We start from the raw sequence: 17,712 nt of genomic DNA, 5'->3' as shown, positions 1-17,712 counted from the left end.
ACTGGATAGCCACCAACCAAAATCAACATTGAACCTCTAGAATATGTTTAACTCAACAGATCCTTGAAACCATCTTTGTATGAGCCCAAAGGCCTAGCAGCAGAACCAGCAGTCTTTTGGCACGGATCCCAAGGTTGGGCCTCTGGACTGATCCTTGGTATTACAGGAATGAAAATTAGCAGGCAAGAACCGATTTTCCTTTCCTGAACATACCCAGATCAGTCCAGACAAGTAGGATGTACCAAAGCCCCCTATACAGGGCGGAAACCCAAAAGACACCACTCTCAGCACACTTTCATCAAAGGGAGCCACCTCTGGGGCGCACACATCCAAACTGTAATGTTTGGTGAAAGTGAAGTGAGGACCAAACAGTGGCCCTACGTAAGAACATAAGAAATTGCCATGCTGGGTCAGACCAAGGGTCCATCAAGCCCAGCATCCTCTTTCCAACAGAGGGCAAACCAGGCCACAAGAACCTGGCAATTACCCAAACACTAAGAAAATCCCATGCTACGGATGCAATAGCAGTGGCTGTTTCCTAAGTAAACTTGATTAATAGCAGTTAATTGACTTCTCCTCCAAGAACTTATCCAAACCTTTTTTGAACCCAGCTACACTAACTGTACTAAACACATCCTCTGGCAACAAATTCCAGAGCTTTATTGTGCGTTGAGTGAAATACCAGTTGACACTCAGCCCATGATGCCACCTGAGCGCAAATGGAATGAGCTTTAAACCCCACCGGCACTGTGCGGCCCTTAGAAACATAGGCTGAGCAAATAGTTTTTTTAGACACTTTCTCTCCCTTTTTTGGTCCCCCCGAATAGCACAAACAGATGATCAGACCGATGGCAAGAGTTGGTGACCTTCAAATAACAGAACAGGATGCGTCGCACATCCAAAAGATGGAGAGTCTGTCCCATAGAGGAATCACAAGACCCGTCTAGAAATCCCGGTTACTCCACCGTCTGGTTCACATAAAAGGCAGAAACCACTTTAGGGAGAAACGAAGGCACCGTACGTAAAGAAACAGTGTCGACCGAGATCCACAGGCAAGGATCACGGCAGGAAAGGGCCTGCAACTCCGAGATCCGTCTAACCGAGCAAATGGCCACCAAAAAGACAGTCTTCAAGGTGAGAGTCTTTAAAAATGCTCGAGCCAAAGGTTCAAAGGGATCCTCACAGAGAACTTGCAACACTAAATTAAGATTCTTCTCTGCTCACACTTTCCGTACAGGGGGACGCAGATGCTTAACACCCTTCAGAAAACGCCCGTCAGGATGGGAAGCCAAAGACTTGCCCTGCACCTTCCCTCAGAGGCAACCCAGAGCAGAGACCTGGACCCTAAGCGAGCTATAGGCCAACCCTTTGGACAAGCCCTGCTGCAAAAAGGACAAAATGTGTGGGACTGAAATCAGCAGCGGGTCCAAATCCTGTTGCCTACACCAGAAGTCAAAAACCTTCCACACTCTGGAATAGGCAACGGAGGTAGCTGGCCGCCTAGCCTGAAGGAGGGTAGCAATAACTGGTTCCAAATACCCCTTCAGCCGCAACCTCCGCCTCTCAAAAGCCAAGCAGCAAGACAGAAGCGATCCGCCCGATCCTAAAATATGGGACCTTGCCACAGTAGTCCCTGTAAGTGAGCTAGATGCAGTGGCTTGTCCACGCTAGATGTACCAGATCTGCAAACTACGGGCATCATGGCCACTCCGGCACTATGAGAATCACCGCTCCTGAATGAATCTCTATCCGCTTGAGCACCCGCGCTATGAGGGGCCATGGAGGGAAAACAGAGAAGGATTCAGGCAGGCCACGGCCACACTACAGCATCAAGGCCCACCGACCTGGTCTCCCTCCGGCAACTGAAGAACCTCTCCGTCTTGGAGTTGGATCTTGTTGCAATGAGATCCAGCTGAGGGGTCCACATGTGGTTCCAGATTTCCATGGACAGTTCCCACTCCTCCGGCTCCACTGCTGCCAACTGAGATAATCCGCTTGAACATTGTCCACTTCTGCGACGTGTGAGGCAGCAATACCTTCGAGATGGAGTTCTGCCCACCTGAACATGAGCTGAGCTTCCCGTGTCACGGCGCGACTCTTAGTTCCCCCCTGGCGGTTGATGTATGCCATTGTCCGAAAATACTCTCACCATTCAATCACGGACCAAGGACAGAAACACTTGAAGGGCCTGCGTCCTGCCCGTGTCTCCAGCCAATTGATGGACCACAACCATTCTGACACCGACCAGATTCCCTGTGCTGACCTGCCCAGGCACACCGCTCCCCAGCCCCGGAGATTGGCATCCGTGGTCACCACCACCCAATCCGGGACTTCGAGGGGCATTCCTTTCTCCAGCTTGCTCCTTGTCATCCACCATGCCAGAAAATACTGTTCAGATAGAGGCTCCAGCGGGACAACAATGCTTCTGCAGGGGGTGCATATGAGCAAACGCCCAAGGCACCAGCTCCAACGTCAAAGCCAGCGATTCCAGAACCTGTAGATAGTCCCAGACTTTGGGAAGGTGAAGCAGGCGCTCTAGCTGAGCTTGGATCTTGACCACCCTGTCAGCAGTGAGGAATACTCTTCCCTGATGAGTGTTGAAATGAGCACCCAAGTACTCCAGGACCTGAGAAGGCACCAAGTGACTCTTTGTCAGATTGATGATCCAGCCCAGCAACACCAGTAGGGAACACACCCAGAGCACTGACTGTGAGCACTCCTCCTGTGACTTTGCCCTGATGAGCCAATTGTCCAGCTAGGGATGCACCAGAATCCTGTCCTTCCTTAGGGATGCCGCGACGACCACCATCACTTTCATGAAGGTACGAGGAGCTGTGGTAAGGCCAAAGGGAAGGGCCCGAAACTGAAAATGCTGGCCCAGCACCTTGAAATGGAGAAAGCTCTGGTGGCCTGTTGAATGGGGATATGCAGATAGGCCTCGGTGCGATCCAGAGAAGCCAAAAACTCCTTTTTTGGACCGCCACTCTTACAGTACACAATGTCTCCATCCGAAAACGTGGTACCTTCAAACTCCAGTTGACCTTCTAGAGGTCCAGGATGAGTCGAAAGGTGCCCTCCTTGTTTGGAACCATGAAATAAATGGAGTACCTTCCTTGCCCTTGTTCTGGAAGCGGGACTACAGCTTCCAGATATAATAACCTTTAGCGGGTCTCCTCGATGGCCACTCTTTTGCTTTGGGAGACAGCGTGACTCCAGAAAGGCCAACCTGAGTGGTGAGAACTCTAAAGTGTAACCTTCCCTGACGTCCTCTAGAACCCACTGGGTGGAGGGGAGCTTGGTCCATTCCTTGTAAAAACGGGACAGTCTGCCCCCAATTGCCAAAGCCGAGGAGTGGCCCTGCCTGACTTAATTGGGAAGGCTTGAGTCCACCCGTTCCCTGGATGGACCTGCTTCTAGAAGACTTTCCGGAACCTCGAAAGGACTGCTGTTTCCCTGAGGGCTGCTGCGACATTGAAGAGCCGTTGGCCCTGCCAGAGTGAAAACATCTTGCCTCTCGAAAATGGGGTAGAGAGGAGAAAGGCTTCCATGCCGCCTTCTTATCCTCCGGCACCTTGTTGCCCCTGCGTTGAATTCGGGGGGGGGGGGGCACACCATGCGGAGCAGGAGCTAGAGGGCGCACTGCTGCGAAATTCCCGCCTGCGCAAAGAACAAGCGCTGACGCTGTGGGAAATGTGTGCGGTCGCTGCTGCTAAGCACACAAACAGGAGGCACTTTCTCCCAGCAGGAGGCACCCTACTGAGGCGGAAAAGGCAGATCCTCCCCCCCTGCACAGCCTGGATCCTCCGGGGTTGACCTTCAACGATCCCACTGAGCAGGGCCCCTGACAGGCAGCCCAGGCATTCACTCTGAGCTGCTACTGAGTCTCCAAGACTTCCCTATCTTCTTTAAAAAAAAAAACCCAGCAGCTAGAAAACACATGAAAGGAAAAGACCCCTAAAGGGGGATACTTCTCTGAATTCCAAGGGGCAGGCGGAGGAGGACTTTGGGTCTCAGTCCCCTGGCTGTGAGTGGTCCCGAGCTAAAACCTGCCAGGGGTATTCAACCGGCTCAACCTCAGGGATGGCCCTCAACAGGAACTTGGCACCTCAGGGAGCAGAAATCTTCCAAACACCAGATCAGTCTAGACTGCAGGTAAACACTATCTGCTGAAGGCAGAGAAATACTGAGGCACTGCAGGTGGCACTCTCAAATATGTAGCAGTGCCCAAAGATTTGTCCTCTGCCTCCATCTGCTGGTAGGGATGAATAAACCCACTTGTCTAGACTGGTCTGGGTATCTTCAGGAAATGGTAATAAAATCTACTCCGAGAAGAGACCAGCAGTGCTTCTGCCCCAGTGTTTACAGCTTGCTTCTTTTGGCAAATGATTTTAGCCAGGGCTTCTTAAACTTAATCCTCAGCCCTGACCCACTGGTAGAGCTGATGCCTATTCATTTTGAAAATCCTATTTCCAAATAGTGAAGGTGCTGCATGCAATAGTTGTGAATAGTTGTGACAATTCTGTCAAGCAGATTGTTGTGTTGCCCTGAGGACTGAGTGTGCTGATTCCTGCTTTAGGTTATAATTTTGACAGGGTCCAGTTTGAGAAAAGCAAATAAAATATATGAAAGGGGAAAGGTACATTTTGCTTCAGGACTCTTGCAGTGAGTGAACAAGTGTTATCCTCCATCACTGCACACTGAGCATTGCCCGTATCTACAGGAATGCGTTATAAGGCCAACCTAACCTTCCTGCTTCCAACCAACCATCAATTATAAATACCAAGGAGTAATGGGGGGAGGGAGGAAGTGAGTGAGAGAATCTGTGCTTTCAGATTCTTTATTAACTTTTATAAATTTTACAGAGCTGATAAATCCATACAGTACTCAAGATAATGGAATACATCTTTGACAGAATTGGAGTGGAAAACCCAAAATCTGGCCAGAGAGGAGCAGCTGCTGCCAAAGTGTGCCCCAGTGAATAAAATGAACAACAAAAACAAAAGGAAAAAAAAGTTACAACCCAAAGGCAGAAAACAGATTCTTGGATTATTATAATGCCCAGGCCAGAGGGCTGTTGTTTTTATCCGTTCTATCAGTGTTGTATTTTCTCGTTAAATAACCCTGGACAGAATACATTGGTCACATGTGAAAGCTTAGAACATAGCTTTACATACACAACAGGAAATCTCTCTACCAGGATTTTGGAGTGGTCAGAGAGAATCATACGACTGCAAACAGAATAAATTATTGTCCTTCATGTCACCAGCCTCCCTCTTGTTGTTGGTCTATAAGGCAGCAATGGTTCATATAAGAGAGTAACTTTCCTTTTCCTGTGTTTTGTTTTGTTTTTCTTTCAGGACTATCTGATTTACAAAGATAGCCTGAAACACTAGGTTTTCCAGACAAATATACAACTGTAGCAACTGTCAGAGGCACCATTTTCCTCAGCCTTTGCATTCAGATTAGTCTTATGCTGGTTGCTGTGCTTACTTCACCTCCCTTGGGATCAACATTTTACCTGCATGTGCTTCAATATTAGTACATATGTACTACATCCATAAGTCGATTTATGGGAAGTACATCTCTCTACAGTTGGACCTTGTCTTGGGGAAGAACACACATCATAACAGGATAGGATGGTTTCCCTGCTCAATGGAAATGCCGCAGACAAAGCATAAAGACTAAATTCTAGTTTTGAACATCTCACGTATTCTGACATCTTATTTGGCAACACACTTATAGTTTGAGGAGCAATGGAACAGAAAAGAGGGCAGGCTTCTAAATATGTCATGAGCCTCAAAGCTCCCATGAAGCATTTTAAGCAATAGTCACAGAGACAATGCTAAAAGAGGAATATATACACATGTGAGGCACAGGAGAGAACACTGGAGGCAGTAGCTGACCGAAAAGGCTGAGATCTTGGCAGTGGGGTAGGTACAAGTGCCTGCTGAGAAAAGAAAAAAAGTCTGCAAAACTGAAAAACTGTCAGTGATTGGAATATGGGCTTTTCTATGTCCTAAAAACCACTACCCCTCCTCTAATGCTATTGCACTGTTAAAAGTGGATAAGATAGGTTCAACCTAGAAACCCTTCCCAGAACATGGTGCTGAGCTGCAAAGCCAAAATAAAGCACAGTAACTCTAAAAAGCAGCTCAGAATAAAGAGGAAACTGAGGAGCTGGAAAAATCATACCCCAACCCATTTTATCACAAGTTATGGTATGTAATGTTGTAATAAAATGTCTATTGTGAAACTTTCCCTTCACAATGGTTTGTTCTTGGACATCTGCTTAACTTTAAAATTACTGTATTTCCAGTCTCGCCAAAGTCTATTATGGTCCTAAGCGTAATAAGATTACTGGGTCAAGGGAGAGGTAAAATAATGAGGGTGAGGGGAGAAGGGCAGGTTTGTAGGAGGACATGTATAGAAGGTCTAACATTGTCTCTTTCACATTTCACTTTTTTTGGTCTTTAAAATAAATCACATAAATAAAAACCAACTGGTTTCTCTTATTTTAGAGTCCAGGCTCTCTCCCAGATAGCTGTGCAATCTTTTCTCCAGGTTTGTCCTACTAATACCAGAAACAGGATTCAAATTTTGGCATTTATTAAGGGGCAGGGACAGAAGTTGTGCAAACTCTCCATGCAGATCACCTCCCCAAACCATCCAAGAACAACAGTAAAAGAGAGAGAATGTGGCAGTCAGGCTCTGAATTCTTCATGTGGCTCCTTAGCTTGGCCCTTGCTCTCTGCTGAAAGTTTTTCAAGTAACCGCTCCCAGGCACCTGAGTGAGGTTTAAATGCTGAACTGGCCAGTGGCTTTTTTTTTTTCTGTGAGAGAGAATGACTGACACTCAGGGATGAACCCCATATTTCTGAAACAAGTGTGCCTCATGGAGCTAATGAGATGCTCAATAGAAGCTGGCAGCACATTGCTGCTAATGCTGCAGGATTTGGCAGTTGATGCACACTATTTCCACGCCAGCTGAAGAACAGGTTTGTTGGGGTGGGGGGAATTGAGTGTAGATGTGTGAGCTGCTTTTTATCTTGCCTTCTTCTTACTTCCATCTGCACCTGTCAAGTCACTGCATGCTGCAGCTTGGGCTAATGAAAACACAAATACATCACTGAACACACAAGAGGGGTGTGTGTGTGTGTGTGTACTTTCACAACTCAATTTCTGCAAAGGCTGTGAGAGTTAGGAGTGCCATCTGCAAAACTGCATACGTTCAACTGCTGGATTAAAAAGAAAATTGGTTCTTACCTGATAATTTTTGTTCCTGTAGTACCACTGATCAGTCCAGACCATGGGTTATGCCTCCCTTCCAGCAGGTGGAGACAGAAAAAACTTGAAAGGCACCCTCACTTAACCTGGTGTGCCTCCTACATCCCTTCAGTATATAGAGTATCAAAGCAGAATAATACTAGCAATGAATCAAGCAAGAACAGAACTGTAATAACTAACGTATAAACATGTAACCTGTAGCTTTCTTTCTTAGTATGCTGCAATAACATAACCTGAATATGAGCGCGCGGACTTTACAGATCCCCTTGGGCGGGCGTCTGGACTGATCCGAGGTACTACAGGAACGAAAATTATCAGGTAAGAACCAATTTTCTTTTCCCTGTACGTACCCGGATCAATCCAGACCATGGGATGTACCAAAGCTTCCCTAAACCGGGTGGGACCTCGCGAGTCCTACGTGCAGCATACCACTGCCAAAATCTCCGGGTGCCTGAACATCCATGCGGTAGTGGTGAGCAAATTTATTTATTTATTTATTTCAACATTTTTATATACCGGTAGCCGTTTACACATCGTACCGGTTTACATGTAACAAAAAGGACAAGCCAAAAAGAGGCGTATCTTTTACATGGAACAGAGAACAGTTAATAAAATAACATGTGAACAATAACGGAAAAACTTTGGTTAAGGATTTAAAGACAAAGGAGGTCATAGATTAACGATGAACAGTTAACATAAGTTCTAAGAGCAAGGGCAGTTAAGCGAGGAGGATGGTAATAAATATTTAACAGTTCACATAGTTCAAATGTGTGGAGCGTCTTCCAGTAGCAGCTCTGCAAATTTCCTGAGGTGATACCAACTGGCATTCGACTCCTGTAGAAGCTGCTTGAGAGCGAATAGAATGGGCCTTCAGGTCCTCAGGAACAGGTCACCTCTTACAAATGTATGCAGATGAAATTGCTTCTCTCAACCAGCGGGCAATCGTCGTTTTATTTATTTATTTAACATTTTTATATACCGAAATTCATGTAGCAAATTCATGTTTTAGAAGCCTTTGACCTCTCCTGGGACTGCTCCAAAGGACAAACAAATGATCTGAGAGTCTGAAAAAATTTGTGACTTCCAAGTAGCGTAACAAAGAACGTCGAACATCTAGCCCATGAAGCTCTCGTGCTTCTGGAACATTGTTCGATAAATTAGGAAATGCCGGGAGCTCAACTGACTTACTTAAATGGAAGGACGTGACCACCTTCGGCAAAAAAGACGGAACAGTTCGAAGGGAAACCCCCGACTCAGAAATTCTCAAAAAAGGTTCCCTACAAGAGAGAGCCTGTAACTCACTCTACAAGCTGAGCATATAGCCACCAAAAAGACCGTTTTCAGCGTGAGATCTTTCAACGTCAGCGTTTTAAGGGGCTCAAATGGTGGATCACACAATACGCGAAGTCCCAAATTAAGACTCCACGACGGACATACCAGACGAACAGGAGGCTTCAAATGTCTTACTCCTCTGAGGAAACGCACCATGTCTGGATGCGACGCCACCAAGCTACCAACCAGAGTGCCTAGGGCCGCTACCTGTACCCGGAGGGAGTTAAAAGACAAGCTCTTGGCTAAACCATCTGAGCAATCGTAGCATGTCTGGGGAGAATCTCTCGCTCATGACACCACGTCTCAAAACTCTCCACACCCTAACATATATGAGAGAGGTAGACATTTTTCTGGCTTGTAGCAGTGTAGTGATAACTTCCTCAGAGTACCCTTTCTTCCTCAATCTCCGCCTTCCAAAAGCCAGGCTGCTAGACAAAAGCGATCTGCCTGGTCGAAATATATAGGACTTTGACGAAGAAGATGTGGAAGACGCCCGAGCCTTAGAGGGCCGTCCACCGCCAGACTGATTAGATCCATAAACCACAGTCGTTGGGGCCACTCAGGAGCTACTAGGATTACACTCCCTGGGTGGACCTCTATCCTGCGAAGCACCTTGCCCACCAGAGGCCAAGAGGGAACACGTACAGGAGAACCGATGTGGGCCAGGGAAGTACTAGCGCATCAACCTCCTCTGCGCCGTGATCCCTTCTGCGACTGAAGAAGCTAGGAGCCTTGGCATTGTCCCGCGTTGCCTTCAAGTCCAGGTGGGGAGTCCCCCACCTGCGAGAAACGAGATCCATTGCTCGGTCTGAGAGCTCCCACTCTCCGGGATCTTTGCGCCGCCGACTTAGGAAGTCCGCTTGTATGTTGTCCTTTCCGGCAATGTGAGATGCCGTTAGCATCTCAAGATTTTGTTCCGCCCAATCCATGAGCAGCTCCGCCTCATCGGCTATGGCGTGGCTTCTGGTGCCTCCTTGACGGTTGATGTAGGCCACCGTCGTCGCATTGTCGGAGAGGACACGAACCACCTGAAAGCATAATTGGGGGAGAAATTGTTGCAAGGCCAAGCGAACCGCTCTGGTCTCCAGACAATTGATCGCCCATCCGGACTCCTCCAGGGACTAGATGCCCTGTACTGAAAGATACTGGCAAACAGCTCCCTAGCTGGAGAAACTGGCATCCATGGTCACCACTATCCCGTTTGGAACTTCCAGATCCACCCCTCGAGACAGGTTGTGTGAGCAAAGCTACCACCCAAGAATGGACCTGGTGTGATCGGTGAGCGGCAGAGGGAATTGAAAATTCTCCGACTTGGGATCCCACCGGGACAGCAATGCTTGTTGTAACGGTCTCAAATGAGCAAAAGCCCAGGGAACGACCTCCAGAGTAGATGCCTTCGAGCTGAGAACTTGAAGGTAGTCCCAGGCCTTAGGCAGTGGAAGAGCCAACAAGCGACGAACTTGCCCCATCAGTTTGTGCATTCGATCCGTCGGGAGAAAAACTTTCCTGACAGCAGTGTCGAATTGGGCTCCCAGAAATTCCAATGTTTGAGAAGGGACAAAATTGCTCTTGGCCTGATTGATTACCCAGCCACGGGATTCCAAGAGAGCGTTCACCTTGTGGATGGCCTCCACATAGCAATCTCTCGACTTCGCCCTGATGAGCCAATCGTCCAGGTAGGGATGAATGAGAAGGCCTTGTCGCCAGAGGGACGCCGCCACAACCACCATGACCTTGGTGAACGTACAGGGGGCGGTCGCGAAACCGAATGGTAGAGCGCAGCATTGGTAATGCATTCCCAGGACCATAAAGCGAAAGAACTTTTGCTGATCCTCATGAATGGGAATGTGCAAGTAGGCCTCCATCAGATCCAGAGAGGCCAGGAATTCGCCCTTGTGTACCGCCGCAATGACAGAACGCAGAGTCTCCATGCGAAAGTGCGGCACCTTGAGAGACTTGTTTACCTTCTTGAGGTCCAAAATTGGTCAGAAGGAGCCCTCCCCTTCTTTGGGACTACAAAGTAAATGGAGTACCTTCCTTTTCTCCAGTCTTCTGGAGGAACCGGTTTTACACCTCCGAGAGCCAGGAGATGTTCGAGAGTCTGACAAACAATCTGCCGTTTGACCTTGGGACCACATGGAGATATTAAGTAGAAATCTCGAAGAGGTCAAGCAAATTCCAAAGTGTAGCTTTCGTTCTATTATGCTTAGCACCCACTGATCGGAAGTAATTCTGGACCACGCCTCGTAAAACCGGGACAGGCGATCCCCAACCCGAGGAATGGACCAGCCCCATCTCATTGTGTAGTCTTGGAGAGGAGGAAGAACCACCCTCCCGGGAGGTTCTGCAGCCACGAAAGGACGCGGTCCAGGCTTGGCCTCTGGCCAACGGTTGTCGCTGCCCAGCCACTTGTAGCCTGTTCTGCCAAAACCTCAGTTGACCCCGAAAACGAGAGCAGAAGGAAGAGAACCTTCTGGAGGGTTTCAGTCTGTCCTCTGGTCACCTGTGAACTTTGTTCTCTCCCAGGAACTTTATCAACTGCTCCAAATCATCAGCGAACAAAAAACCACCTTTAAAGGGAATAGCTCCAAGCTGAGCCTTGGATGAAATATCCGCTGACCAGTTTCGGAGCCACAAAAGACGCCTTGCCAACACTGCCGACGACATGGTGTGAGAGGAAGTGCAAAGCAGGTCATACAGTGCATCCGCTCCATATGCCACCGCAGCCTCCAATCGTTCCGCCTGCTCTGACTCTCCCGGAGGAAGATCTCTAGATGTCAATAATTGCTGAACACAGTGCAGGCTGGCTCGCAGCATATAACTGCTACATACCACCGCCCGGATACCCAGGGCAGACACTTCAAAGATGCGCTTAAGCAGGACTTCCAGCTTGTGATCCTGAAGATCCTTGAGAGCTGCTGAACCTGCTGTTGTCAACTTTGCAGCTTGACAACAGCCGAAACTGAAGCATCTACCTTAGGGGACCACAGGAGCGCCAGGGATTCATCTAATAATGGATAAGTCTTATCCGTGGCCCAACCAACCTGCAAACCTGCATCCGGAGCATCCACTCCCTGGTCATCAGCTGCTGAAACATGGGATGGAAAGGAAAAGCCTGGGTCGGCGTTCACAAACTCGCCAGGATCAGATCCACAGAGTCCTCTGGCAGAGCATGCGGGGGGAGCTCCACTCAGAGTTCAGAAAGAACTGCAGGAATGAGGGGTTCTAATTCCTCTCTCTGGAACAGACGGACCACCTTAGGGTCATCGCCATCCAAGGGGGTCTGTTTCCCCTGCTCTTCATCCAATCCCCTACCAGCAGGGAGGAAAGGAGAGGCCCCCGCATCTGTAGCCACACTGCCTGGAACCTCCAGAGCGGCTGTTCCTCCTGAAGCCAAAAGCGCCTTTTAACTTTGCGACCCGTAGAGACGTGGGCACATCCGTGTGCTTGGCTACCTTGGGGGACGGTCCCTGCGCAGGTCTCACCGGCAAAGCACCACCTTGCAGAGACCTGGAAGCCAAAAAGGCTTTATGCATAAGGAGGACAAAATCTAAAGAAAAATAATTAGAATCAACATCATCATCTCCCTGAGATATCAGGGTCCTCCTGGAAAAAATCCTGGTCCTGATCAAGAGTATCATCAGGACTGGCGGGGACCAGCGACAGCACTGGGGGAAGCTCCCTCTCCCCCATAGCCCTTGCTGAGCTTCAGGAAAGGTGTTTAAGATGGCTGCTATCCCTGCACTGAGGGGAAACGAGTCAGCCCACGGAGCAGATCGTTTTTGAGCCCCTCGGTGCTTAGCAAATGCTGCAGACCCAGAAAAGGAGCTGCCTTCCCCTCCAGGAAAGCAGCAGGAGCAAATACCGGCCCGGGAAAGCCGCGCAGACGATTCTCCTCATGCCACACACAAAGATGGCCGCGACATCATGGAGGGGGGAAAAACAGCCCAAAACTCAGCAAAAACGTGGTAATTCGGTCAGGGAGGGGTCCTGGATTGCAGCCCACCAAAAAAGAAAAATTTTCAAAAATTGTGATTTTTTTCTTTTTTAACACTTTGGATTGGCACGAGGTAAGAGGAACCGGACCACCAGTAATCTCTTCCCCAGCTCCTTACGTGGCTGGAGCCCCGCGGGGTTACCAACCCCAATTCCAATAACCTGCCACCAGAAGGGATGACCGCTCAGGATCTAACAACTCACTGGGAGGATTGGGAAACACTCCCTTCTGCAGAATAACTTTTTTTTTTTTTTTTAAACTTGCTTGTTTCAAAACTTTATATAGCTAGTTCACGCTTAGTTATTTCAAGGGATAGCCTAAACCCCAGAAACAGGGCAAGACATCTCTTCAGTGTTTCTCTGTCTCCATCCGCTGGAGACAGAGAAACACTGAAGAGATGCAGGAGGCACACCAGGTTAAGTGAGGGTGCCTTCCAAGTTTTTCTCTGTCTCCACCTGCTGGAAGCGAGACATAACCCATGGTCTGGACTGATCCGGGTACGTACAGGGAACGAAGAATCACAATTTTTGTTTGTGGGACTTTGCTGTGTCAACCTGCACTGGGGAGAATGGTACAGACAGCTTCATTACAAACCAGAGCAACTGCACTTAAGAAAGTTATGTTAGAAACCAAACTGGGAATGGCGAAATGGTAATAAATTACAAAAATAATTAACATATGCATAAAATAACTTAAAATAAATTGCTCAATAGCTGGGCCAAGCACCTGTGTTCCTTCAGAGGAGGATGAGAGGCTAAAGACTCCTTGGAGTTTTAAATGCCACAGCATAGCACATGAGGTCCATGGTGTCTTGGAGATGTTGAGGAACATGGGACAGCTGCTCTCTTCCTGGGATGGTGCCTTGGGCACTTATAGGACACCCTGCAAATCTGGACGTATGCCGAATGGAGGGACTAATAGTCCATGCTGCTTTCATCACTCTCATACCAGTCTGAGGGTGCATCTGTTCCGAAAAACCTGTCCCCAAAGTTACCTAAAGAAAAGTCACCAAGTCAGTCAATCTGTAGCCATGTTCCATTCTACTCTGCACCAACTGCCATAGCCACTGATTTATGGCACTGGCCAACTCATTAGCAGTCAGCAGCTACCCAGCCCAAATTGCTGAGCCAAACTGCTCATCTACACAGCAAGCAGCAGGTACACAGCAGGAAAGCTGGTTTGGGTGTGTGTACATTGCATACAGCTCTGTGCCTGCTGCTCTGCCAGTCAGTGCTATTCCCACACTGCAGTTGCTTTGTATGGCTGTCCGTATGGCAGCATTCGGGACAACTGCCAGGTAGCGATCAGCATGTGTGCGCCACAGTGGCAAGGTCTCATCAGCATGAAGAGTTAGTGAGCCAGCCTCTGGGGCAGCAAGCCTGACACTCAACTGCATAGTGCAAAGGGTTAGTGTCTGCATTTCTGAGCGCAGACCATATGTCCCCTCGCCCCAGGTGCTGGCAAATGTTTGGCACTGAAATCATTTTCTTTCCATAATGTGACTTCTATTGGCCTGTTTTATATTACACAGAGATACAGTATGCATACAGAAACCACATCCATATAATCAACTGGATGCATACACAAATAACTTCATATATTCAGTTATGCAAGCATATACAATAAGAACATAAGAAATTGCCATGCTGGGTCAGACCAAGGGTCCATCAAGTCCAGTATCCTGTTTCCAACAGTGGCCAAACCAGGTCACAAGTACCTGCAAGTACCCAAACACTAAGATGATCGCATGCTACTGATGCCAGTACTGCAGAGACCATTCCCTAAGTCAACTTGATTAATAGCAGGTAATGGACTTCTCCTCCAAGAACTTATCCAAACCTTTTTTACACCCAGCTGCACTAACTGCACTAACCACATCCTCTGGCAACACATTCCAGAGCTTTATTGTGCGTTGAGTGAAAAAGAATTTTCTCTGATTAGTTTTAAATGTGCCCCATGCTAACTTCATGGAGTGCCCCCTAGTCCTTCTATTATCCAAAAGAGTAAATAACTGATTCACATCTACCCGTTTCTTGACCTCTCATGATTTTAAAGGCCTCTATCATATTCCGCCTCAGTCGTCTTTTCTCCAAGCTGAACAGCCGTAACTTCTTTAGCCTTTCCTCAGAGGAGCTGTTCCATCCCCCTCATATCCAAACTATATACCATATGCATACAACCCAATATACTGAGCTCTCACCCATTACAAATTCCATATGCTCACACTAGCAATCCCATTCACTAAGCTTCCTACATGCCCATAAACACCCACCCCCAAATATATCCTGATGCATCCTCTCACCCCATTTATACATTGCACGTATACTCAGTTATACACACAGACACATATACTGAAATACAATCACACCCCCTCCATGTACTGCATACTTGGTCCTGGAAAGAACTCACCAATGCCAGGGATGATGTGGAACTCTTCGTTCACTCTCTTGTCCACAGCCGTAGTGATGATGCGCACTCGGGGAAAAGCGTAAGCCACAGAATGAACCCCCATCTCCGCCATCAGAAGGGACAGCAGGAAAATCTTCTCTTCTTGCACATCATGATCCTGAAAAGAGACGAGCAGTAACTTCTACCCACTCTTACAGCTCAGCCCACACAGCAGGGGTGACACTGGCCACAGTAAGGTATACTGGTATCAACTTGGCATGTTTCTACATGTGCTCACCGGTGTTCTGCTATGCACCACAGATCAAGACATTTACAGGGAAACCAAAGTGCTCAGTTCAACAGACACTCACTTGTGGTTTTGACTGCTTGTAGTTGATAAAAACTCCCAGAAGATGAATCTATCATTTTCCCCTTCTGTCTTATCCCTCAGTGGAATAACACAAACGAGTCAATTTTAAAAGCATTGCTCGTGCAAAAATGCCCACATGCACACGTATGTGGGTCAAGCGGCAGTAGCATGGATTTTAAAAGCCGCTATTTATGCGCTTATATACCCATGTTAAGGGTAGCAGAAAGAGGGCAGAGCCTAGGCCTGGACATTCTGGGGCAGGGCCAACACTTACACATGTAACTCTGTGTTTTAAATCAGGTGGTCACAGTGTGTGTCAGCTTGTTAGGTGCATAAGAACATAAGAAATTGCCATGCTGGGTCAGACCAAGGGTCCATCAAGCCCAGCATCCTCTTTCCAACAGAGGCCAAACCAGGCCACAACAACCTGGCAATTACCCAAACACTAAGAAGATCCCATGCTACTGATGCAATTAATAGCAGTGGCTATTCCCTAAGTAAACTTGATTAATAGCAGTTAATGGACTTCTCCTCCAAGAACTTATCCAAACCTTTTTTGAACCCAGCTACACTAACTGCACTAATCACATCCTCTGGCAACAAATTCCAGAGCTTTATTGTGCGTTGAGTGAAAAAGAATTTTCTCCGATTAGTCTTAAATGTGCTACTTGCTAATTTCATGGAATGCCCTCCTAGTCCTTCTATTATTCGAAAGTGTAAGTAACCGATTCACATCTACTCGTTCAAGACCTCTCATGATCTTAAAAACCTCTATCATATCCCCCCTCAGCCGTCTCATCTCCAAGCTGAACAGCCCTAACCTCTTCAGCCTTTCCTCATAACTTTATTACTGATCCTGATGAGAAGCAAGTCTGTAGATCTCTCAGTTTTGAGCTTACATGACAGGGTGAGGAGTCCAGATCAACCGAGGGGCATGCAAGAAGAAGAGCCAGTGGGGTCTGGAAGACCTTGATATTAACTGGGCAAACTGGTGGACTAATAACATGCATAAAAACTGGCAAAGTTCTATGGAAGATTCACACGCTAGGCTTGCTCAAGTAACCTTTTAAAATTAGGAGAATACTTAAACGCAGTTGATGTATTTTAAAACAGACGCGCATGATTTAAAATTCCAGCGTATCTCCGCTTGTGCGCTGATACATGCGTGTATGGTTGCACGCACACTCATTTCAAAATTATCCTGAAATGCTGCATTTTTCAAATATAAACATGACACAGAATGATGGGCTTCCTCCTTCCCAGTTTATCTCCAGGTTGGATGTGTCCCTTCAATACAAATCACTCGTGTCTACTTCCAAGAAGCGCACTAACCTTGCCCTTAACCTACTGTGCTGCAGTGCGACTACATCATGCAAATTCCAAAACGGAAATGTGTAAGGGACTTAGAATGAATGGAAAGAAATGCAGCCAAAGGGTCCCTCTTTTCTTCCAAAATGAGTCCTTCAGGGATCCTGTGCAGTGAGGGGCTGTCTGGTGACTGTCAGCTCAGGGCTACTTGGGACACAGAGCTCTGGGAGTGACCTTTCTGTATCTAAAGTCATTAGATTGTCTAATTGCATCCACTGTGGCAAGAACACATCCAAAGCTTTACATTCAACTTTCAAAGTGCAGGTTTACTGTGTAGGGAAGAAAATTAAGTCAAGAAGACGAGGAAATCAAAGCTGGGTTATAACAGAGAGAATCTGACTGACAGACCTGGAGGCTGTCATGGCAGAGATGGACTGCACACAGCTGCAATCACCAAGTCTTGGGGTAATGAAACCAGGATTGGGATGTAATTAGCCTAGGCTATAATCTCCTCAGAAGTGACAGTGTAGAGAAAATGAAGGGGGGGGGGGGGGTGCGCAGTGAGTATCTCATTACAACAGAAACACTGCAATAAAAGGAAAACAGGGAGAAACTGAATTACTGTGAATTGCCCTGATAAAACATCAAGAGAACGTTTATATACGTATGAGTATTATACAGACCTCCAGTACAGGAGGTAGATTTAGACATAAGAGTCATCACCAGGATGGCGTGCAAAGGAGTTTGAGGGTGACTTTATTCTAGCGAATGTGGAATGGAGACCATGTACTGCATGCCAACTAGAAGTGGAGAAGATCTGGATGCCCTACATGGAGCACTCCTCAAGTTAACTAGTGGAAGGTCCCACCCAAGGGGAGGCTACACCGGATCTGGTGCTAACAAATGAATACGGTGTCACTGATCTCATTATCACTGTAATGTGTACTTCAATATTAAACTCTGACCTAAAATGAACCAGACCCAGCACAGGGATTCTTTAGGGCTCATTTCAAGATTAGTGGTCGAACGGAAG

The 17,712-nt window shown here is 47.5% G+C and overlaps 1 protein-coding gene across 3 annotated transcripts in view; it reads right to left on the bottom strand.

Annotated features, from left to right (window-relative positions):
• Window positions 1-5,288: 5,288 nt before the first annotated feature.
• The window catches only part of LOC115088247 (uridine-cytidine kinase-like 1), a 118,531-nt gene continuing 106,107 nt past the window's right edge, over window positions 5,289-17,712 (bottom strand). For all 3 annotated transcript variants that reach the window (XM_029596336.1, XM_029596337.1, XM_029596338.1), the window contains exons 14-15: window positions 15,023-15,179; window positions 5,289-13,607 (exon numbers count right to left, since the gene is read on the bottom strand). In XM_029596336.1, coding sequence (XP_029452196.1) covers window positions 13,528-13,607; window positions 15,023-15,179 — 237 coding nt within the window. In that variant the 3' untranslated portion in view covers window positions 5,289-13,527. The remainder of the gene's footprint in view (window positions 13,608-15,022; window positions 15,180-17,712) is intronic.

This window comes from Rhinatrema bivittatum, chromosome 3 (genome assembly GCF_901001135.1).
Source record: "Rhinatrema bivittatum chromosome 3, aRhiBiv1.1, whole genome shotgun sequence".
Lineage (NCBI taxonomy): Eukaryota > Metazoa > Chordata > Amphibia > Gymnophiona > Rhinatrematidae > Rhinatrema > Rhinatrema bivittatum.
This window is presented reverse-complemented; position numbering and strand designations above follow the sequence as displayed.